The sequence below is a fragment of the Bos mutus genome, chromosome 15 (assembly GCF_027580195.1).
Source record: "Bos mutus isolate GX-2022 chromosome 15, NWIPB_WYAK_1.1, whole genome shotgun sequence".
Lineage (NCBI taxonomy): Eukaryota > Metazoa > Chordata > Mammalia > Artiodactyla > Bovidae > Bos > Bos mutus.
The window spans coordinates 1,527,913-1,551,186 of NC_091631.1; the positions used below are offsets into that span (position 1 = coordinate 1,527,913).

General features: G+C 50.2%; 2 protein-coding genes across 2 annotated transcripts in view; one reads left to right on the top strand and one right to left on the bottom strand.

The window, feature by feature from the left end:
• Positions 1–1,472: 1,472 nt before the first annotated feature.
• On the top strand, positions 1,473–4,129 carry LOC102285769 (macrophage-expressed gene 1 protein). The gene has a single exon (XM_005907352.3). It carries the CDS (start codon positions 1,574–1,576, stop codon positions 3,725–3,727), a length of 2,154 nt encoding a protein of 717 aa, XP_005907414.1. The 5' UTR covers positions 1,473–1,573; the 3' UTR covers positions 3,728–4,129.
• A 2,373-nt stretch (positions 4,130–6,502) lies between these two features.
• The window catches only part of DTX4 (deltex E3 ubiquitin ligase 4), a 43,246-nt gene continuing 26,474 nt past the window's right edge, over positions 6,503–23,274 (bottom strand). Inside the window, 2 exon segments of the mRNA XM_070383273.1 lie at positions 6,503–9,768; positions 15,232–15,321. Of these exon segments, the coding sequence (XP_070239374.1) occupies positions 9,535–9,768; positions 15,232–15,321 (324 nt within the window). The 3' untranslated portion in view covers positions 6,503–9,534.

The following is a 23,274-nucleotide window of genomic DNA, read 5'->3' on the forward strand; positions in this document are numbered from 1 at the left end:
GCACATTTCTAAGGTTAGCTTGATATGTGTCCTACAAACAGACTGTATGTATCTTCTCTTTTCCCCTGGACTCTTCAGCTGGTTCTCATTAGCGATCTACTTAACTCACACACATGTGAGCCCCGTTCACCCCACCCCATTTTCCGTCTTTGGTGTCCATGCGTTTGTTCGCTATGTCTGTTCTCTAAGCAAACAGGTCCATCTGTATCATTTTTTCTAGATTGTGTCAAGGTTTTAATAGCAACTAGTGGTGCTCCGCCTGTAAAGCTAGGCAACCGGCCTCATTATTTCTGAAAACACCTGTCAGCTGCCTCAGTGACAATCCTGTGGTGATTCAATTCCTTGAAATTGTCTTTCCAGAATGCAGACAGGCGGCCTGTGAATTGAAACATGGCTTTTGCAGTCTCAGTCCTGCGTCTGGTTCATGGTGTAAGGGTGCAGCTGGGAGCCATCAGGGTGACATAAGGGTGCAATTGGGAATTTCCATTAACTCCTCTGGATTCCCTGGCTTCCACTCAATGTGCTAGTTGTCCCAAAGAACCAACAGAACTGGGCTCCAATCAAGCCTGATTTTAGGTCTATGGGCCTGAAAAGACTACTTTAAATAATGAGGCTTAATAGACTTAGCACTAGTTGCTGCTGCTGATGCTAAGTCGCTTCAGTCGTGTCCGACTCTGTGCGACCCCATAGATGGCAGCCCACCAGGCTCCCCCGTCCCTGGGATTCTCCAGGCAAGAACACTGGAGTGGGTTGCTGTTTCCTTCTCCAATGCAGGAAAGTGAAATGTGAAAGTGAAATCGCTCAGTCGTGTCCGACTCTTAGCGATCCCATGGACTGCAGCCCACCAGGCTCCTCCGTCCATGGGATTTTCCAGGCAGGAGTACTGGAGTGGGGTGCCACTCCCTTCTCTGTTAGCATTAGTACACAAATGCAAATTCATGAAGTTATCTTCTCCTTACGACACAACAAATGAATTGCTGCTTTAAAAACCTGAATGGTGAAGACCGCATTCATTTTTACACATCTGTCTAAGTTACATGCACTTAACCATGGAATGAAAAAATTAAAGTTATAAGAGCAGGTACCGAGTTATTGCCAACTATACACAGAGGAAAAGGAGAGTGATATTGAAGTCCCAACAGAGAGTCATTAGGGGAAAGCAGAACCATCAAGAGAGTGAATAAAAAATGAAACCAAAGCTTTCTTTCAAAGCTGGAACGCTCTCATGGGGGTAACGGTAAGGTGTGTGGTTGTGTTTTTTCTGAGTGCCCACTGCTGTGCAGAGTAACCAGCTGGGCGCTGGGGGGTCGGGGGCAGCTGACTGTTAAGGATACAGGGCTGGGTTTCCTATCTAGTGCCACACAATGTTTTCAGTCCTGATGGACCTTAGAGTTCGAATCGACTCTCATTTCCCCATTTCGAGATTAGACTAGCCCAAAGAGGAACTGGTGGCTTTAGGAGAACTGCTAAACTTTTTGTTTCAGCAACGGCTTTCTTTCCCATCAGTTCAGTCTGCCCCAAGCCCTCTGGCCACAGCTTAGGACCGGTGGGTCAGGCCGGGGCTGTCTGAGCCATGAACAGCTTCAGGGGTGCCTTTCTAATCTGGGCAGTGGCAACATGGGCTGAAACGGACACATCTTGGGGAGTGACCGATGAGCCTGGGTTTCAAAATTGCAAGAATGCCTTAAAATTGCCCGTTCTGCCCGTCTTACCCGGAGGCGGCTGGGATAACCTGCGGAACGTGGACACGGGACGGGTGATGGAGTTGGCTTACAGCCACTGCAGGACCACGGAAGACGGGCAGTACATCGTCCCGGATGAGATCTTCACCATTCCCCAGAAGCAGAGCAACCTGGAGATGAACTCCAAAATCCTGGAGTCCTGGGTAAACTACCAGAGCAGCACCTCCAACTCCATCAACATGGAGCTCTCTCTTTTTTCCAAAGTCAACGGCAAGTTCTCCCTTGAGTTCCAGAGGATAAAGACGCTTCAGGTGAAGGACCAAGCTGTAACTACCCAGGTTCAGGTAAGAAACCTGGTCTACACCGTCAAAATCAACCCAGATGCAGAGCTAAGCTTGGGGTTTAAGAAGGCGCTCATGGACATCTCAGAGCAACTGGAGAACAACCAGACCCGGATGGCCACCTACTTGGCAGAACTCCTGGTCCTCAACTACGGTACCCATGTCATCACCAGCGTGGACGCAGGGGCCGCGCTCATTCAGGAGGACCACATCAGGTCGTCCTTCCTGCAGGACAGCCAGAGCAGCCGCAGTGCTGTGACCGCGTCCGCTGGAATCACCTTCCTGAACATCGTGAACTTCAAATTTGAGGAGAACTACACCTCGCAGAACGCCTTCACCAAGAGCTACCTCTCAAACCGAACTAACTCCAGAGTTCAGAGCTTTGGAGGACTTCCGTTTTACCCAGGCATCACCCTCCAGGCCTGGCAGCAGGGCGTCAGCAACCACCTGGTGGCCATGGACCGAGCTGGCCTGCCTCTGTATTTCTTCATCAACCCCGAACGACTGCCTGACCTGCCGGGACCCTTGGTGAGAAAGCTGTCGAAGACGGTGGAAGCTGCCGTGCACAGGTATTATGTGGTCAACACCTACCCCGGCTGCACAGATCTCAGCTCCCCCAACTTCAACTTCCAAGCCAACACTGACGATGGCTCTTGCGAAGGGAAGATGACCAATTTCTCCTTCGGGGGAGTTTACCAGGAATGCACCCAGTTCTCAGGGAATGAGGCTGTCCAACTCTGCCAGAACCTGGAGCAGAAGAATCCTCTGACTGGCAGCGTGTCCTGCCCCTCTGGCTACTCCCCAGTCCAGCTGCTCACTCAGACCCACGAGGAGGGTTACAACCACCTGGAATGTTCCCGCAAGTGTACCCTCTACATCTTCTGCAAGACAGTGTGTGAAGACGTGTTTCGAGTAGCCAGGGCTGAATTCAGGGCTTTTTGGTGCGCAGCCAGTGGCCAAGTATCTGAAAACTCTGGGCTCCTTTTTGGTGGGCTCTTCAGTGGGAAGAGCATAAATCCTCTGACCAATGCCCAGTCGTGCCCAGCTGGCTATTTTCAACTGAAACTTTTTGAAAACCTTAAGGTATGTGCCTCTCTGGACTATGAGTTGGGATATAGATTTTCCATTCCCTTTGGTGGGTTCTTTAGCTGTGCGGCGGGGAACCCCTTGGTGGATTCTGCCACATCCAAAGATCTGGGGGCACCTTCTCTAAGAAAGTGTCCCGGGGGCTTTAGCCAACACCTAGCCCTCATCAGTGATGGGTGCCAAGTGTCTTACTGTGTCAAAGCCGGGCTTTTTACTGGAGGGTCTCTGCCTCCTGTCAGGCTCCCTCCTTACACCCGACCACCCCTCATGAGTCAAGTGGCCACCAACACTGTCCTGGTGACTAACCGCGAGACAGCCAGCTCCTGGATTAAAGATCCCCAGACCCACCAGTGGAGGCTGGGGGAGCCCCTAGAGCTTCGCAGGGCCATGAGAGTCGTCCATGGAGACGGCAAGGGTCTGTCTGGAGGAGCAGCCGCGGGGCTCACCCTGGGGGTGACCATCGCCCTGGCAGGGGTCGTTGCCCTGGCCATCTATGGTGCCCGGAAGTCCAGGAAAAAGGGATACCAGGCCCTCCAGGATGAGAAGCAGAGTTTGGCTGCAGGCGCTGCTGTGAATGGAGATGCCCTTGACCAAGAGCAGGCACAGAACCCTGCCTAGGCTCTCCCAGGACACCGTTTCTCTCCTCCCCAGTCAGGCCTTCAAGCATGGCTTTCATTTCTTTTTCTCTCCACTTCTGCCCTCCTAAGTATTGCTGTGTCAAGTGCAACAGAAGTCCTTGTGGAACTGTGACTTTCTAGGTCTCTGGGCCAGGAAATAAATATGGACAAAGTTGGGAGAGGGACTGGAGGGCAATTGTGACTGTTTAAGCAAAAGTCATCCTGGAGCCTAAAACTTGAGGCGGTTGTCTCTTCTCGGTGTGTGCCATTATCTTCACCTGAAAGCTTGTGTGCAAGAAGGACAAGGGAGAATGTTCATATTTGGATTTGAGGATGCATTTAATCTGAGGTCAGCCATGGTTTCCAATTCATGAGCTCTAAGGATGTCTTTGAACATTACCGCCCCCCCCCACTATTTTGTGTTTTTTGAAAGCTGTCTGGATTTCACACTCCCAGAAGAGCCCCAGAAGACACAGCAGGTCCTGCTTGGCTATCACATTTCTTTCTGAGGTACTGATGACTGCGTCGTCTCCTCTGGACCACCTCAGCATCCTCTGGACCAGGAGATGGTGCCTAGACCAAGCCTACTCTTTTCAAGCTCCCCACAATTAAGAGTTACTGAGACCAGGCCACTCTTGGACTTCAGACTAGTGTCGTGAGGTCCTCAGAGAATATTTTAACATTTAAACTTCTCTGAGGAGGTCAAGGGGGAAGGGGTGGTTTGGAGACCAGCAGTGAGTGAAGAAAGGGTGAAAGCTAGAAAAGATTCTGGTACTATGGGGAAGTGGAATTCTTACCCAGAACCAGCTGCCTGGTTTCGTCCTCTCAGCTTGTCCTAAGTGGGGCAAAGAACTTGGCTAGATCAAGCGTGACCCTCTCGTTCTGTTACCCAGGTATGGTCCCTCCCTCTTCCATAGATGACCATCCCCCTTCTACTCTCCCATCACGTGCACACACCCACCTCAACACACACGTACACACACCCCACATTCTGAAATTTTTCTGGGGGTGGAAGACAAGAAAGATGCAAGAAATCAAAGTATATCCACATCTAATTATCACTGCATCCCCCAAATCTGGACAAGATAGAAAAAACCCAATCATGTACCCTGTCCTTTTCTTTTCTCCAGCAGAAAGGAGGTTGATGTGATCAAATCAATGTTCTTAAATGAAAAGAAAAAAGACACTCAACATCATTTGTGGCACGTTTATTTCAGTCCCACACTGACTCCCCTGGGACACCTCATAGGATGCATGATTGTCACCTGGCATTTGATGCTTTGCCTAATTTTAATAATGGTTTCACTTAATTGTAATTATTAGGGTGACTCTGTTAATAGTCTGCACTGTATTTTTAAAGCTATGTATTTCTTCACCAAATCGAATGTCATGGGTGAGTTATCCTGGATGAAGGATAATTTGTCCTGTCCTCATTTAACACCTGCAGTCACAAGTTTGGCTTCTACCAGGTCCTTCTTCTGGGAGCTTGAACTGTCCCAGACTGTGGGAAGACAAGAGGGAGGTCCTACAGTCACTCCCACTACAATACAGAGGAGTGACTCACAAAACTGGAGCTGTGCTCTCAACCAGACAGAGATTTCTACAACCTCTGTACTAAACCCCTGCTTCTTAAGCATTAAAATGCCTTCCCTCACCTCTGGGGGTTTTGTGGGTATGTTTCAGCCAAGCTAACCACTTTCCTGCTGATACTGACTTCCCTATGAGTTCTTGAAGATTACTGAATCGGATAAACAAAGTATACCTTTAAACTCTGAGACTTTTAATGTACTAACAGCCCACTGAAATGAAAAGTTCTTCACCAACTTAGGCTTCTAACAACGTTGCACGTAAATATGTATTAAAATGTGTACTTGAGGAATGTGTTCTCTATTCATCCACAGGAAATCAGAATGAGACAGCCTGAGGTTTACATTCATCAAGTCACTTTACAAAATCCAAACCCTGATGGGGGTTACATAGGTTCTATTCTCTGAGTCCTGCTTTCTTGACTGGCTAGCTCAGGTTGGAGTCTGGAAACACTGATCCAGACTTCCAAGAAAACCACACTCCGTGGACCGTCAGAAACAAGGACACATTTGGGTGACAAAAGCCCCTTTGCAATTGCATTTTATCTTTGTGTTCTCATTCGAATCGGGATTTGAAAAACTGGAGGAGGAAATGGAAACCCACTCCAGTATTCTTGCCTGTGAAATCTCATGGACAGAGGCGCCTGGTGGGCGACAGTCCCTGGGGTCAAAGAGTTGGACCCCGCTTAGCAATTGAGTACATCTGAAAAACACAGCCTGTGAGCTATTGAAATGTACCGGACATTGTGGCCAAGTGAAGGGAACTTTGAGAAGCAAACGCTCGTGGTTTTTAAGATGGTCTTTCCCCTACTGCTTCACTTGTTTCCCCTGCCAGGTCGTCTGTTTCTTCGGAGGAACAAGAAGTCAAAGTAGGTCACTTGGTCAAATGTGTGGGTAAAGATGTAAAAAAGAGTAGAAAAAGGGACTCTCCCGTTCAGTGGAAGGACTTGCGGTTGCTCGCGGACTTGGCGAGGTTCCCCAAGTCCTCACCGGTAGGCGCACGGATGGACGGAAAGCAGGCTGAGGACACTTTGCGGTTGTTGTTTGCCGTTTATTGTTCCGCACGTAAACCTCATGAGCACCAGGTGGCGATGTCCACTCACAGAGCAACACCAAGGACTTCAAAACACACCAGTTACAGTGATTTACAACAGGACAGTCACCCGCTCTCCCCCAGAACCACCAACCCCCCGCCCCCCGCCCCACCATCAATGCCAGGGACCACAGACCAGGAAAAGAGGACAGGGCCCTTCCTTGTACCACACAGGACCTTCCCCCCAACCATCTCATGCCCACAACACCAGGACGAGCACTTTGGACCAGGCGTGAAACCACAAAGAAGTCCAGGCTTCCCCAAAGGGGTATGGAAACACAAAGGCAACTACACACACACACACACACACACACACACACACACACACGATCCACCTTTCAAGGGATGAGCACTAACAGGGTTTGTCTCCAGTCCCACGTGTCCTCCCCGGAGACTCAGGAGGGGAGACACGAGGCTGCTGGTGCTAAGACAATGAGAGGACAGGCGTGGGATTCCCTGCACGGGGCAGGGAACACAGCAGGGCTTCCGGCGGGAGGACTTCCTGCGTCCGAGTGATGGATGCACAGGACCTCTGCCGGCGGGGGTTCTCGCCCAACCCAGGGCTGTACCTTTTCAGGTTGGCATGAGAGAGAGGGCAGAGGCATGCCCTTCCCATCCCCTTTGCCTGGCACAGTGTTAGAAAAGGACATGAACGGTTCCTTCTGCCCAGAAAGTCCCACTAGAAGAGCAGCAGATGAGGTAGCCCCTACAAGCATCTCGGGAAGAGACACAGGCCATCAGTACTATCAGCATCCTGAGGGGGAGGCTGGAAGGTGTGAAGACGACTCTCAAAGGGGCACCGCCTGCCTGCCTTTCCCCTGCAGCCTCTTCTCTCTGCCCTGGGCGCGTCTCCTTCTCCACCCGCACCTTCTTCTGGCCGACCCAGGGAAATCAGTCTCTCCACCCGGCCCTCTGCCAGTTACCAGCCTCCCTTCTTTCCCCACATCTAGCCACACCGCTCTGTCTACCCGCCGACTCTGGGTCTGTTTCCGCGTTCCTGTGGGTGAGGAGCCCAGAGGATCCCGGACAAGGATGCCGAAGGAGGGTGGGGGCGTAGTCGGGCTTACGATGAGGCCCTTCTCTGGCACAGGGTGGTCCGGCAACGGGCATGGGCTGACATGAAATGCTAAGGGAGGGCTCTCCCGTTGAGTTCGGATGTTTCCTTCCCGGCTGCGGCAGGAAACTGCCCCGTTGTGTGGTGGGCTGGGGGCCAGTCTCCTGGTCTGCTGGTGAGATAAATGACCGATGGGTGAGGCTGGAAGGCCTCCTGCCAGAGCGCCCTTCGCTGGAGCTAACTAATATCCCCAGGGCAGCTTGGCAACTAACACTTTCACGTCTTCTGCCACGTGGAAGAGGAGGACGAGCTCAGCACCAGTGCGCCCGAGCGAACCCACTGGCCGCCCCCGTCAGAATGCCTGCAGGCCTGAGAGCAGGGCACTCAGAGCCGACCCTTGGAAAAGTTTGGCTGTGGCTTCTAACTTCAGTACCGCGTCTGAAGGCTTTTCCATTTCCATTTTTCCAGCATTGAAAACCTTCTCTCTATATATATATATATATATATAGAGATATATATATATATATATGTCAGAGCCCCAGACACGAGGTATATAAATTCGAATCAGGATCCAGAGCGACTTCCCCCAAACACGGAGTTCAGAGAATCCACTTTCAAAGGGGGCAGAATTGGGGTTGCCTTCTTCATCCCGTCTCTCCTCCCTGACCCCCAACTTCATGGGAGCCGAGGGGAATGTGGGGGAGGGGACAGCAGGGTGTTGGGTCACAACCCTGACACAGGTTGGACTGGACGCCAAGGTGGTCCCACCCCTGCTGGGAAAGGGCTGGAGGCTCCCTCACGCACTGGGCCAGCCTGTCATTGCAGAGGGAGATGAGGGTCCCCGCACCCCCTCCAGGCTCATTAGACAACGTGCATGGAGACCTGCTGAGGTCCTCGTGGACCAGCTCAGATCCCACCTTGAGAGAGATATACAGGGCCCATCCACCCCACACCCTACACCTCCCCCCGCCCCAAGCGCAGCTCTGTCTCCGTCTGGGTTCATGTTGACTATGGGACAGATGTCAGACAGTGAGGCACATTGACGAACCGCTGCCTGGCTGTTTCAGTCCCATCAGACTGGGGTCCGAGAGCTTGCAGAACCAGAGTGTGAGATCACGATGGGACCCTCCACCAACCTGGCCCAGCGGCAGAGCCTGGCCCAGTGCTGTGCACACACGCATGCACACACACACACACACACATCCACAGATGGCACGGAGCCCAGCCTGGGCTCCACTCACAGTGACTGGATGAATCACAAGGAATCTTTGAGCTGGTCTGGGATGAGTTGGAAGAGTTGGGCTCCTCTCCCTGAGGACTAATTCAGATGCTAAGTGGGACGCAGGCTCTGGTCTGATCAGAGAGGGGCGGGAGACATAGCGCCCCAGAGAGGAATCCCAGAGTCCCTCCGTCTGCATAAGAGAATCGGATGCCTCTTTGGACAGGGGAGAGGGGTGAGCGGGAGGCGGGAGCAGCCAGGACCACGATGGGAGCTGAGATGCTCCTGGAAGCCCTCACTGCTCAGACCCTCTTGGTGAGAAGCACTTCCTCGATGTACATCGAGGCATCGGTTGCCGATGTCGCAGTGGTTTAGCGGTTCACCCCTCTGCCCCTCAGTCTTGCACAGTGAGAGCTCCTCACCTCCAGGGGATGAGAGAAAAGTAGAAACTCCACTCTCCAAGCAGAGTGGAAGCAGCGAGAAGCCAGCCAAGGCGGGCGCCTCTGGCTTCACAAGGCCAGGGTAAGAGGTGCCCGTACCCTAAGTGTGCTGACCGTGCCCCCTGCTGGGGGGTAGGGGGCGGTGAGGGGAGGAGTCCCTGCCTACCCAGCACCGAAACTCCACAGGAACAGATGGAGGGCGGCCCTCACCCTGTCCCACAGCCCCTGTGTGTTGGATGAGGTTTGTGAATGACACCCCCTTATTCACTCTGGCTCCCTGCTGTGGCCGGAAGGATGGGAGATGGAGACTGCACAAGGGGCTCAGGAGGGCACGGCACCAACTTCCACCCTGACTCTCCCTACTTCCTGCCCTGTGGCTCCCACACCCCTGCCCCCCCGAGGCCCCACCCCCCCGCTCAGTCCTTCTCCTGGGCAGCGCTGTCCTCGGAAATGCCCTGGGCGGCCAGCTCGGCCAGCACGTTGTCCAGGTAGTTGGCGTCTGGGTAGCCGTGGCCGGTGAGGTTAGAGCCGAACTCTGTCTTGTGATGGACTTCATTCCAGATGACGGTGTCTGACTCACCCGTGGTGCTGGATGTCCCGATGGCAAAGATGAGGCGGCGGTCCCAGGCCACGAGAAGCAGCTTCAGGACCTGAGAGAAAACGGGGGAGATCAGCGCCAGACAGGCTGTGCTGGTCAAAGATCATCTGCAGGGAGGACGCTTTCCCCGCCCAGGGGTCCCAGCCCTGCCCACATGACAGTGCTCCAAGAAGCACAGGGAATGGACAGGAGTTGGAAGTGGACTCAAGGACCTGGTTCAGTCTTGACTCTGTCACGGACCAACAGGCTGGCCTTGGACAAGTTACATGACCTCTCTGAGCTTTCAGTGGTACTGCTTACCTCCAAAGGTTGTGAGCGTCTTAGGGGGCCCTACATGCAGAGTGCTTTCACAGCAGTGCCTGGCATAACACTCAACTAATGTTAGGGCCCAGCATCACGCACGCTAAGTCACTTCAGTCACGTCCAGCTCTCTGTGATCCCATGGACCGTAGGCCACAAGACTCCTCTGTCCATGGGATTCTCCAGGCAAGAATACTGGAGTGGGTTGCCGTTTCCTGCCCTGGGGGATCTTCCCTATCCAGGGATGGAACTCACATCTCTTACATCTCCTGCACTAGCAGGTCGGTTCTTTACCGCAAGCACCACCTGGGAAACTGGCATCATAGCAGCATTTTAAAAGCTGGGATCTAGGAATTCGAGGCTCTTAGGAGCAGTCTGAGATCTTCTGAGCCGTGCCCACCGCCACCAGCACAAGAGTGTGGCATTAACTGACTCACAGCTAATGCTGTGCAGTGCTTCTCCAGGGACATGGTAGAAGTGTTCGACCTCTTCCAGGCCATTTCATAGTTATTTTTTCATCCGATCCTCACAACCACCCTTGGCTGTGAGGCTCAGATGGGAAATCTAGCACCAGGTCTGGCAGGTGCTGTCATTACCTCTGAGTCATGGGTGAGGCTCAGAGAGGTGTGAGGACATGCAGCATGTTTCAATTCAGCTACACTGAAAAACAATCTTGGTTGAGGGAGACAAACGCCTGACGCCCTTCCCAGTGTGAAGAAGGCACCTGATAAAAATGCACTGGGTTCAAAACCGAAAGCCTGTAAACATGGTGTGAACTGGAGGTGAGGAATCTTAGTGATCAGATCGGCAGGGGCTTCCCAGTGGCTCCGTGGGAAAGAATCTGCCTGCCGGTGCAGGTGATGTGGGTTTGATTCCGGAGCTGGGAAGACCTCACATGCCTCGGAGCTCATGAGCCATGACCGTTAGGAGCTGAAACTACTGAGACCTTGTGCCCGGACAACTGAAGCTCCTGCACCCCAGAGCCCATGCTTTGCAGTAAGAGAAGGCCCTGCAGCTAGAGAAAAGTCTGTGTGGTGAAGAGCCAGCATGAAGACCCAGAACAGTAAAAAAAAAAAAAAATAAAAGCCTGGAAGATGCTGAAACTAAGAGCCACCATTTCCTGACTGCTTACTTACTAAGTGCCAGGCTCTGGTTCAACTCATGGTCCTAACAGTTGGCTATGACAGGATACTCATTATCCCTTCTCTGCGGAAGAGGAAACAGGTTCGGAGGATAACAGATGTGTCTGGGTCATGCAGCTCAAAAGTGCCAGAGCGGGCCCTGACTTCAGACCTGCCTGCCTTTACATTCTGGTCTCAGGCATGACTCTGCTGACCCACAAGTGGGCGTCAGGATAGATTTCATGGAGGGGATGCTTGTGAGCTGAGTCTCAGAGAGCGGGGAGGATTTGAGGTGTATTAATAGAGAAGAATGTACAGGTGCAGGGAAGACATATCATCCAAGGCATAGATCACTGCTGCCACCAAACTGGACATTTCACAAAATGCTTATTGTTATTGTTGCTTAGCTGTTAACTTGTATCCGACTCTTTGGTGACCCCATGGACTGCAGCCCACCTGGCTCCTCTGTCCATGGAATTTCCCAAGCAAGAACACTGGAGTAGATTGCCATTTCCTTTTCCAGGGAATCGTCCCAACCCAGGGATCAAACCCACATCTCCTGCCTTGGCCGGTGGATTCTTTACCACTGAGCCACCAAGGAAGCCTTTCATCAATGCTGTGTGTGCTAGTTGCTCAGCTGTATGTTACTCAGCAACTCCTTGGACTGTAGCCCAAGCTTCTCTGTCCATGGGATTCTCCAGGCAAGAATATTGGAGTGGGTTGCCGTTTCCTCCTCCAGGGGATCCTCCTGACCCAGGGATTGAACCTGGGTCTCCCGCATTGCAGGCAGACTCTTCACAAGAAAGAATTCTTCATTTAACTCTTACAACATCCTGTCCACAGAGCTGGAAATGATCACACGCTTTCAGGGATTAGGAGACCGAGACTTAAATCAACTTCATGTCCATTTCCCACATGTGGTAAACGGCAGGACTAGGATTTGAAGCCAGGCTGGTCTGGCTTCAAAGCTTACGCTCTATCACCTTGCTCTGCAAAGGAACCCAGGGTGAGGGTCTGAGAACAGCAAGCATGGGGGATAAAGGCGAGGACCGGGTGGGAAGGGACAATTCAGACCCAAACTGTGGGAGGTCTTGTCTACTGAACTGAGAAAACCATCCTAACAGTTTTGCGTTGTCTTCTCTCACTTTATTTCTGTTAAACAAAGGAGACTGATGTGGGAAACTGTGTTTTAGGATCACTATTCTGGTGACAGATAACTAGTTTGGAGGATTAGGAAAAGATTCAAGTGGTTCGGAGGGCAGTGCAGGGAGGAGTGTGTGTCTCAGGGCCATGTTCATGCGCCCAGCATGGTTCCAGGGATACAGAGCATGGTAAGTCCCCGAGATATGAGTAATGATAGCACATCTGTTAAGTCCAGTGCATTCATAAGTCCAACCCAACTACACAGACAGCAATACAGTACTATACCATAATAGTAGCTTATAATATTTTCACACAAATATTACATAAAAAAACAAACAGAAAATAAGGAAAACATTTTTAATCTTACAGTACAGTACCTCGGATGTGAGAGTTGGACTATAAAGAAAGATGAATACCAAAGAATTGATGCTTTTGAACTGTGGTGTTGGAGAAGACTCTTGAGAGTCCCTTGGACTGCAAGGAGATCCAACCAGTCCATCCTAAAGGAAATCAGTCCTGAATGTTCATTGGAAGGACTGATGTTGAAGCTGAAACTCCAATACTCCAGCTACCTGATGCGAAGAGCTGACTCATTGGAAAAGACCCCGATGCTGCGAAAGACTGAGGGCAGAAGGAGAAGGGGATGACAGAGAGGACGAGATGGCTGGATGGCATCACTGAATCAATGGACATGAGTTTGAGTGAACTCTGGGCATTGGTGATGGACAGGGAGGCCTGGAGTGCTGCAGCCAAGGGGTGGCAAAGAGTCGGAGCAACTGAACTGAACTGAACTGAACAGCACCTTGAAATCATAGTACGACAGCTGGCACATGGGGGCCGGCATCGAGTGGACAGGCGAAAAGAGTCCCTGATTAGAGCAGGGAGAGGACGTGGGAGGTGGTGGAGCTGAGGGACCATCAGCAGCAGGAGACGGGGGGTGAGCTGCAATGTCACTCACGCCTGATGCTGGTGGAACGCACGCTCACATCTTCGAAAGTTCACAACTTGAAGGTTCGCATGTAGGGGACTTAGTGTATGTCATTAACAAAAAGAAGGAGACCTGGCGGAGAAACAGCTCTTGGCAAGAGGATTCACGTTTTAACCACAGGACTTGATGGTGGGGTCATTTAGCCAGCAGTTGGGGCTGCAGGTCTCGGGTGTAGAGACTTGTTGGTTCTGAGCAAATGGGTTCCAGGACTGGCCCTGACGACTCATCTGGGGACACTGCACTGGGCACCCCTTCGGGATGACGTGGTGGACTCTCTTGTTGTCCCAGACTCTCTGCTTCTCCCGCTGTGAGAGACTGTAGGCACGCTCTTTGCTCAGGAGCCTCCTGGTCTGGCTTGCTTGTGACTTTCGGGAGCCTATGAAAGGCACGGGCTTCCCTGGTGGTGCAGATGGTAAAGAATCTGCTTCCCAATGCAGAAGATGTGGGTTCAGTCCCGGGGTTGGGAAGATCCCCTGGAGGAGGAAATGGCAACCCACTCCAGTGTTGTTGCATGGGAAATCCCATGGACAGAGGAGGCTGGCGGGCTATAGTCCATGGGGTCACAAAAGAGTCGGACACAGCTTAGCAACTGAACAGCATGAGCAGAAGTGACAAGCTTCAGGGGGAAGCTTTGATGGGATTGTAGAATCCACTTGCATTCTCTCTTGGTCCTCTGCCCCATTCCATGGGGAGGGAATGGACCAGCGAAGCAAATCTCTTTCTCCCTGAATTTTAGAACCGGATCCTTGAAAGCTGACCCACAGCAGCCACTGAGTCATAGTCAGTAAAACGCAAACTGTATGAGAAATAAACGCGGGCTGGAGGAAGCCACCGAGATTTAGAGGCTGTTGTTACGTGCCATGACCTAGAGAGAGCTAACCAAAACGCACCTCTTGGCCAATAAATCAACAGTACTTTTCGCTTTTGAGATCAGGAAAGGTTTTAAAAAACCCAGTGATTTTTCTGGGCTTATCCACAGAAAAAATGAACATGAAGTTGTAATTCTAACTTTCGAGTTCATGAGACCACTGAAGCCTCCCCCAGAATCACTAGGAATCCAGAAACCCAGCGATTTTTCCCTCTGTTCTTTTGGGGAAAGTCAAAGTATTCATTGACTGAGTCCCTGGTGGCTCAGTGGTAAACAATCTGCCTGCCAATGCCAGCAACTTGGGTTTGATCCCCGGGTCGAGAAGATCCCCTGGAGAAGGAAATGGCAACCCACTCCAGTATTCTTGCCTGGGAAATCCCATGGACAGGGAAGGTTAGTGGGCTACAGTCCATGGGGTCACAAAGAGTCAGCCATGACTTAGCAACTAAATAACAACAAAAATCTTCATTACAGAGAACAGTAAAATGCCACAGATTAAGATCCCTGCTCAGAGCGGTGCTTCACAAGCGCTCAGGTGCTGTCAGGCCCCCTGAGATCTGGTTAAATGAAGTAGTTCTAAGGACCTGTATTTACATCGAGCTCCCAGATGTTGCTACTGCTGCTCTTCCCAGGACCTGCCAGTAAGCAGCAAAGCTCTAGAGGAAGAACCTAAAATAGATGAATTATTGCCCGTAAAATCCAGGAGAGAAAAAAGCCAAAAGTCCAGCCCCCACCATGCTACAAAAGCAAAATTGTAGTCATATCTCTTCGCTCCTTTAGCTAACTCCACTATGACTTGGGACATTTTTTTTTTTTTTTGGACCCAGACCATTCGTAAAGTCTTTATTGAATCTGTTACAATATTGCTTCTGTTTTCATTTTGGTGACTTGGCTGCAAGGCGTCAGGGATCTTAGTTCCCCAACCAGGAATCGAACCTGCACCCTTGCATGGGAAGGCAGAGTTTTGACACTGGACCGTCAGGGAAGTCTCTCTATGGTGACTTGATTACACAGGCATCTAGAGCTAAGAGACCCAGTTCTGCTCAGCACCACTGGGAGCAGAGCTGGGGCCCGGACGCCGACACCTGCCCTCACCTTTCTCCCTTTCTCGCTGTCCGGGAGGTAACAATGTCGAGGGAAGCCACGGGCGCTGAAGCTTTTCCCAGGATTTGGGTGTTCCGGCCCCTGAAAGCAGCAAAAAGAAAGCAAAGAGCATTTTTAAAAGTGTTTCAGATAAGGGTTGTGATTGATCCAAATACTGATGGATCCAAATATTATTATCCATATAATAATAGCCATCAGGTCTAGACAGAGAACAGACTCAAGGACCGATGGGGCGGTGGTTTAACACATGCCGGGGTCCTTGGACCCAGGTCAGGACTCAGAGCGGGGGCCTCCCAGCTGTGTGAGCCGGAGCTGCCATCTCTGAGGCTGTCGGTGACCCAGGCCTCAAGGAGGGAAGACGTGCAATGCTCACTTTGTAGGACGTGATGTTAGGTGAGCCTGGCGCACTCTCAGAGCCCGGGAGCTGTTTATATCACCTTGGTCAGCATCTCTTCCGGCTCTTTTGTTTCACAAAAGAGGAGAACTGCAGCCCCAGAGGTTAAACGACTTCTGTAGCATTAACAGCTTTGCCAGAACCTCAGCCCAGGTTTCCTGGCTTGTACTCTGGATTGTTGAACTGCTGAACTGCTCAGAATGACCCACGTGCTTCTGAGCTCTGAGCCAAGAGCCAAGAGATCAGAATGATCTGAATGACTCTTGGGGATTTTCTCCTCGGTCCTCACGGGTGTCAGTCTGTTTCCTTATTGAACGATATGCCTTGGCATCTGCATGACTAAAAATCTCCTAAGATTTCAACTGTCACCGCCCAACACCCCTGTGAAACAAGCCGTCTCAGGCCACCAGGTGAGAAAGAAACTGAAGCAGAGTTTAGCCAAAAGCCAGTCTTCCTAATCAGGGTTCAGAACAATCTACTGGCCTGTATGAGAAGCTCATGAAAAATGAGGGATTTCCTCCCAGTATCAATACACATATTTCTCCTCTACACCCACGTGCTTGTGTATCATTTCTGAGCAGCCTGGTCCCTCCTCAGAGGGTATGAAACCCTGTTTTAAAATCCCTTCTAGACAAAGCCAATAGAGTATGGATGATTCCACACCACTCCTGGCACAAGCTCTCACACAGGAGACCAGCAACTATCTCCCGGCTGAACAAGTGAATGAGTGAGCGAATGAGTCGTAACCAAACTGCAAGAAAAAACACAGATTTCCCGTTTTCCCTTACTAACATGACAGTTCCAAAACAATTTAAAAATTATGTGATTAAAACAAAAATGAATCCCATGGTTCAGACTGTCTATGATTTTGCAAACTGAGCAGCAGGAGTCCAATGAGGCCTCAGGGAAGGAGAGATTACAGGGATCGGAAAGAGGCGGCAGTGTCTTCTGGGAGATGCAGGACCGGAAGTTTCTGAATTTCATGTTCATGTGAAAGCACGTTGACAACACTCCCGCAGCCAAGGCTGTTTCTAAGCCAGGCTGGATGACTGGTGCCGATTCTGACTGTGGCTCCGCTCCCCTCTCCCGCCCAGGATGTCTCTGTCATGTGGCCAGTGCAGAAGCCTGCCTAGCACCAGCTAAGCTCAGCAGTCACGACTTGCCCTGGGCCCACTCACAGCTTCTCCCCCAAAGAATCGTCCCCTGCAGGGAAGGCAGAGCTTACAGGTCCTCACTTCGCATGACAGCCCAAGCCCGCGTGGCCCTTGGAGTCTCCAGGGATGGACATGGCATGGAGGATACAGGCACTGACTCTCGGGGGAGGTCTATGGACCACCTGTCAGGACAGTGCCCAGATGCATGCCCTTCGACACAAGCCTGGGCTTTCTTGGGGGAGCCGTGGTGCCTACAGGGGCGGCAGGTGGGCACCTCTGGACCCTCATGCGGGATCTCTACCCTCTAGTCCTGAAGCCTGGAAAAACACTGCATCCTCCCAAGTGGTTTCCCCACCCCAAACTTTGCCCCCTGCAGTCTGTCCTGCTTTCCACCAAGTCCGCAGGCTGTTTCTTGGGATTCCCATATTTCCATTCATTTCCCCATCGTGCCCTCAACAGCCCTAGAGTCACCCCTGAAGTCTCATTTGTCCTCACATCCAATGGCATTGCCCTGGTCCAGAGTCCTCCTGGGGTCACTGCTGGAAGCAGTGGTCCCCTAATGGGGTGGTGAGGTCATCTCGACTCTGGCTAGACTGGCTTTGCTAAAGCATCATCCCAATCCACGTGACCTCCCATGATCCTAGCCACCCGCCCAATGACCTTCAAGGACCAGCCATGCCCCCAGCCTGCCGAGGAGAGTCAGCGGTCCCCGCCACAATGGTCAGGGCCTCCCCAGACCAGGTCACTGTCTTCCCCCAACCGCCTGCTCCCTCCTCCTCTCCACCACTCGGGCAACTCAACCCAGATTAAACTTCTTTACAGGCCTCCTATAGCCCTCCTGTCTCTCCTCTGAAACTCCGCTGTGCCTGCCAACTAAAAAATGTTCTCCTTTATGGTCGCCAGCGGGGAGGGATGGAGGGAAGGGCTAGTTAGGGAGTCTGGGATGGACATGCACACACTGCTGTATTTAAAAGGGACAGCACATGCAGCTCTGTTCAATGTTATGTGGCAGCCTGGATGGGAGGGGAGAATGGATACATGTACATGTATGGCTGAGTCCCTTTGCTGTTCACCAGCAACTATCACAGCATTGTTCATCTGCTATTTCCCAGTACGGGTTTCCCTTGTGGCTCACCTGGTAAAGAGTTCGCCTGCAATTCGGGAGACCTAGGTTTGATCCCTGGGTTGGGAAGATCCCCTGAAGAAGGGAAAGGCCACCTACTCCAGCATTCTGGCCTGGAGAACTCCATGGATAGTCCATGGGGTCGCAAAGAATTGGACAGGACTGAGCAACTTTCACTTTCACTTTCTATATCCCAGTATAAACTAAGAAGTCAAAGAAATAATAAAATGCTAAAAACTTTCTCTTCCATTTCTTCATGTCTTTGCTCTACTACCAAGGGCCCTGCCCCAGAAAGGCTCCTCTGACTGTCCCAGACAGACAGACAGACATAGGCCCCCTTCCTTGCCCTGACAAGTAGCATACTCAAAAATGATGGGAGCCAGGTACTGAGCACCTTGGTCCTGTGCCCGGGACCTTCATATGCACACACAAACATTATCACCCATCTTTACAAAACCCCTGCATATTGGCTTCATGGTTGTGCAGATAAAGAAACAGGGCTCAGGGGAGTCTAGCGGTCAAGGTCCAAAATCCCCTGCGAAGGAGGACATCAGCCAAGGATCAGAACCGGGGCCCATCAGACGCTGAAGTCCTTGTCTTGCCCCCTGTGCCTTTCCCACCCTGCTTCCCACGGCTTGTATCAACGGTGCCCATCGGTTTTTACTCTAGAGCTCAGTGACGTGTACCTATTTCTTCTTGACTGGTTGCTAACTCCTTCAAAGAAGAACCGTGTTTTTTATTCAGTTCTTCTGCAGGCTGTTAGGTTTCCCTGTTTTATTTCTTCCCAGTCCCACTAGAATGGGGACTTCAGAGGAGTAAAGATTGTGTCTGTGTCACTCACCATTCTTCCTCTAGCACCTAGTTTGGCTTACAATTGACTCTCAGATATTTGTTAAATAAAAGACAAAAGGGAGGAAGGTGAGGAGGAAGGAGGAGAGGAGGGTAAACTAATAAATATTTGGTAAATAAAGGAATCCAGGGAGCCCCCTAGAACATTTAGAAAAAGCTTCAATTATGAAGGAAGGGACCCATTTGTATCTGTTGTTGTTCAGTCGCTCAGTCGTTTCGGACTCTTTGAGACCCCGTGGACTGTGGCCTGCCAGGCTCCTCTGTCCATGGGATTCTCCAGGCAAGAACACTGGAGTGGGTTGCCATTTCCTTCTCCAGGGGATCTTCCTGGACCAGGAATCAAACCCACATCTCCTGCACTAGCAAGTGGAATCTTTACCACTAAGCCACCTGGGAAACCCCACATTTGTATTTACTGACTGGGAAATTGTTCAGTTTCTTCCTATGGGCTGTCTTTAGAAGACTCACAAGAAGAAAGACACGCCCACAAAAGTCAAGGACTATCAACTTACACATGCAAATACCGTCTGACAAAAAAGATTCCACTTCTAGAAAACTATTCTATGGAGATACTCACAGGCATGAGAGGTTATTCATTATGGCATTATTTGTTAAAGCAAAAGGTTGGAAACAATCCATACGCCCATCACATGGAGACTGCTGAATACAAATTATAGCCCCTTTATACAAGGGATGATTATGCAAAGCTAAGCACGAATGCGGAAGTTCTCTTTCTATGGACATGGGAAGATCTACACACTATATTGTGCATTGAAAATACAGCGTGCAGAACAATGTGGCTGATACGTCACCCTTTGTGTGAAGCTGGGAGGAGTGGAAGAATCTTTGTTGCAAATGCACAAAGAACCCTGGAAGGACGCATAAGAAAGTAAGGACAGCGGTGGTGAGGGGGGAGGGGGAGACTGGATGGAGGGGCCCCAGAGTGGGAAGGAGACTTTCCACAGGGTAACATCATCTTAGCAGCTCAGGCTGCTCTAACAGAATGACAGCAAAAACAACAGGAATTCTTTTTTCACAGTTCCTGAGGCTGGGGAGTTTAAGACCAAGGTGTGGGCAGACTCGGTGTCTGATGAGACTCTACCACGTAAATTGTTTGCTTTCACAGGTTCACAGCTGGAGATGAAGTGGCCTCAGGAGGAACTATACCTTCAGTCTAATCTCGCTCTGGTTTAGATGCTATTTTAAAAGACTTTGGACCTAGATTTTAAAGTGCATGCTGGAGCCCTTCCCTGGCGGTCTTGGGGCTAAGACTGTACTACCAAAGCAGGGGACCTGAATTCAATCCCTGGTCAGGGAACCAGATCCCACGTCAGGGAACTAGATCCCATATGCCCCAAGGAAGACCCGGAGCAGCCAAATAAACAAATAAATACTTTAAAAAAAGAATTACAGTGGGTGCTGGATTGTGCGAAGACTTTGAGGACTACTGGGATGGGAGAGTTGGACTGTGAAGAAAGCTAAGCGCCGAAGAATTGATGCTTTTGAACTGTGGTGTTGGAGAAGACTCTAGAGAGTCCCTTGGGCTGCAAGGAGATCCAACCAGTCCATTCTAAAGGAGATCAGTTCTGGGTGTTCTTTGGAAGGACTGATGCTAAAGCTGAAACTCCAGTACTTTGGCCACCTCATGTGAAGAGTTGACTCACTGGAAAAGATTCTGATGCTGGGAGGGATTGGGGGCAGGAGGAGAAGGGACGACAGAGGATGAGATGGCTGGATGGCATCACCAACTCGATGGATGTGAGTCTGAGTGAACTCCAGGAGTTGATGATGGACAGGGAGGCCTGGCGTGCTGCGACATGGGGTTGCAAAGAGTTGGACATGACTGAGCAAATGAACTGAACTGAACTGGGATGGAATGAATGTATTTTGTGGGTAGGAAGGACACAAATTTTCAGAGGCCAGGGGCAAAAAGCTATAGATTGAAAGTCTGGGTTCCCACCAAAATTAATATGTTGAAATCTCACCCCCAATGTGATGGTATTAGGAGGTGGGAGTGTTCTGTGTGGGCGATTAGGTGAAGCCATTATGAATGGGGTCGTGTGTGTGTGTGTGTGTGTGTGTGTGTTAATCGCTCAGTCATGTCCGACTTTTTGCGATTCCATGGACTGTAACCTACCAGACTCCTCTGTCCATGGGATTCCCCAGGCAAGAAGACTGGAGTGGGTTGCTGTTTCCTTCTCTGATGACCGGGGTTAGCACCCTTATAAAGCAGACACTAGACAGCTCTCTCACTGCTATCACGCTGGGACGCAGGGAGAGGGTGGTCCACGAACCAGGAAGAGGCTTTCACCAGACCCTGAGTCTGCTAGCACTTTGATCTTGAACGTCTCAGCCTCCACAAGTATGAAGAATGACATAGATGCACCACTATATATAAAACAGATAACTAATAAGGAACTACTGTACAGCCCAGGGAATTCTACTCAGCACTCTGCAATGACCTATATGGGAAAATAATTTTAAAAAAGAGATGTGTGTATATATATATATATATATATATATATATATATATATATGTATGTATAACTGCAACCATGAAATTAAAAGACACTTACTCCTTGGAAGGAAACTTATGACCAACCTAGACAGCATATTAAAAAGCAGAGACATCATTTTTGTCAACAAAGGTCCATCTAGTCAAAGCTATGGTTTTTCCAGTAGTCATGTATGGATGTGACAGTTGGACCATAAAGAAGTTCAGTTCAGTTCAGTTTAGTCACTCAGTTGTGTCCGACTCTTTGCGACCCCATGAACCGCAGCATGCCAGGCCTCCCTGTCCATCACCAACTCCCAGATTTTACTCAGACTCATGTCCATCGAGTCAGTGATGCCATTCAGCCATCTCATCCTCTGGCGTCCCCTTCTCCTCCTGCCCCCAATCCCTCCCAGCATCAGAGTCTTTTCCAATGAGTCACCTCTTCACATGAGGTGGCCAAAGTACTGGAGTTTCAGCTTTAGCATCATTCCTTCCAAAGAACACCCAGGGCTGATCTCCTTCACAATGGACTGGTTGGATCTCCTTGCAGTCCAAGGGACTCTCAAGAGTCTTCTCCAACACCACAGTTCAAAAGCATCAATTCTTCGGCACTCAGCTTTTTTCACAGTCCAACTCTCACATCTATACATGACCACTGGAAAAACCATAGCCTTGACTAGACGGACCTTTGTTGGCAAAGTAATGTCTCTGCTTTTGAATATGATATCTAGGTTGGTCATAACTTTCCTTCCAAGGAGTAAGTGTCTTCTAATTTCATGGTTGCAATCACCATCTGCAGTGATTTTGGAGCCCCCCAAAATAAAGTCTGACACTGTTTCCACTGTTTCCCCATCTATTTCCCATGAAGTGATGGGACCAGATGCCATGATCTTCGTTTTCTGAATGTTGAGTTTTAAGCCAACTTTTTCACTCTCCTCTTTCACCTTCATCAAGAGGCTTTTAGTTCCTCTTCACTTTCTGCCATAAGGGTGGTGTCATCTGCATATCTGAGGTGATTGATATTTCTCCCGGCAATCTTGATTCCAGCTTGTGCTTCTTCCAGCCCAGTGTTTCTCATGATGTACTCTGCATAGAAGTTAAATAAGCAGGGTGACAATATACAGCCTTGACGTACTCCTTTTCCTATTTGGAACCAGTCTGTTGTTCCATGGCCAGTTCTAACTGTTGCTTCCTGGCCTGCATACAAATTTCTCAAGAGGCAGGTCAGGTGGTCTGGTATTCCCGTCTCTTTCAGAATTTTCCACAGTTTATTGTGATCCACACAGTCAAAGGCTTTGGCATAGTCAATAAAGCAGAAATAGATGTTTTTCTGGAACTCTCTTGCTTTTACCATGATCCAGTGGATGTTGGCAATTTGGTCTCTGGTTCCTCTGCCTTTTTAAAACCAGCTTGAACATCTGGAAATTCATAGTTCATGTATTGCTGAAGCCTGGCTTGGAGAATTTTGAGTATTACTTTACTAGCATGTGAGATGAGTGCAATTGTGCGGTAGTTTGAGCATTCTTTGGCATTGCCTTTCTTTGGGATTGGAATGAAACTGACCTTTTCCAGTCCTGTGGCCACTGCTGAGTTTTCCAAATTTGCTGGCAAATTGAGTGCAGCACTTTCAAAGCATCATCTTCCAGGATTTGAAATAGCTCAACTGGAATTCCATCACCTCCACTAGCTTTGTTCATAGTGATGCTTTCTAAGGTCCACTTGACTTCACATTCCAGGATGTCTGGCTGTAGGTGAGTGATCACACCATCATGATTATCTGGGTTGTGAAGATCTTTTTTGTACAGTTCTTCTGTGTATTCTGTGTATTCTTGCCACCTCTTCTTAACATCTTCTGCTTCTGTTAGGTCCATACCATAAAGAAGGCTGAGTGCCAAAGAATTGATGCTTTTGAACTGTCATGTTGGAGAAGACTCTTCAGAGTCCTTGGACTGCGAGGAGATCCAACCAGTCCATCCTAAAGGATATCAGTCCTGGCTGTTCATTGGAAGGACTGATG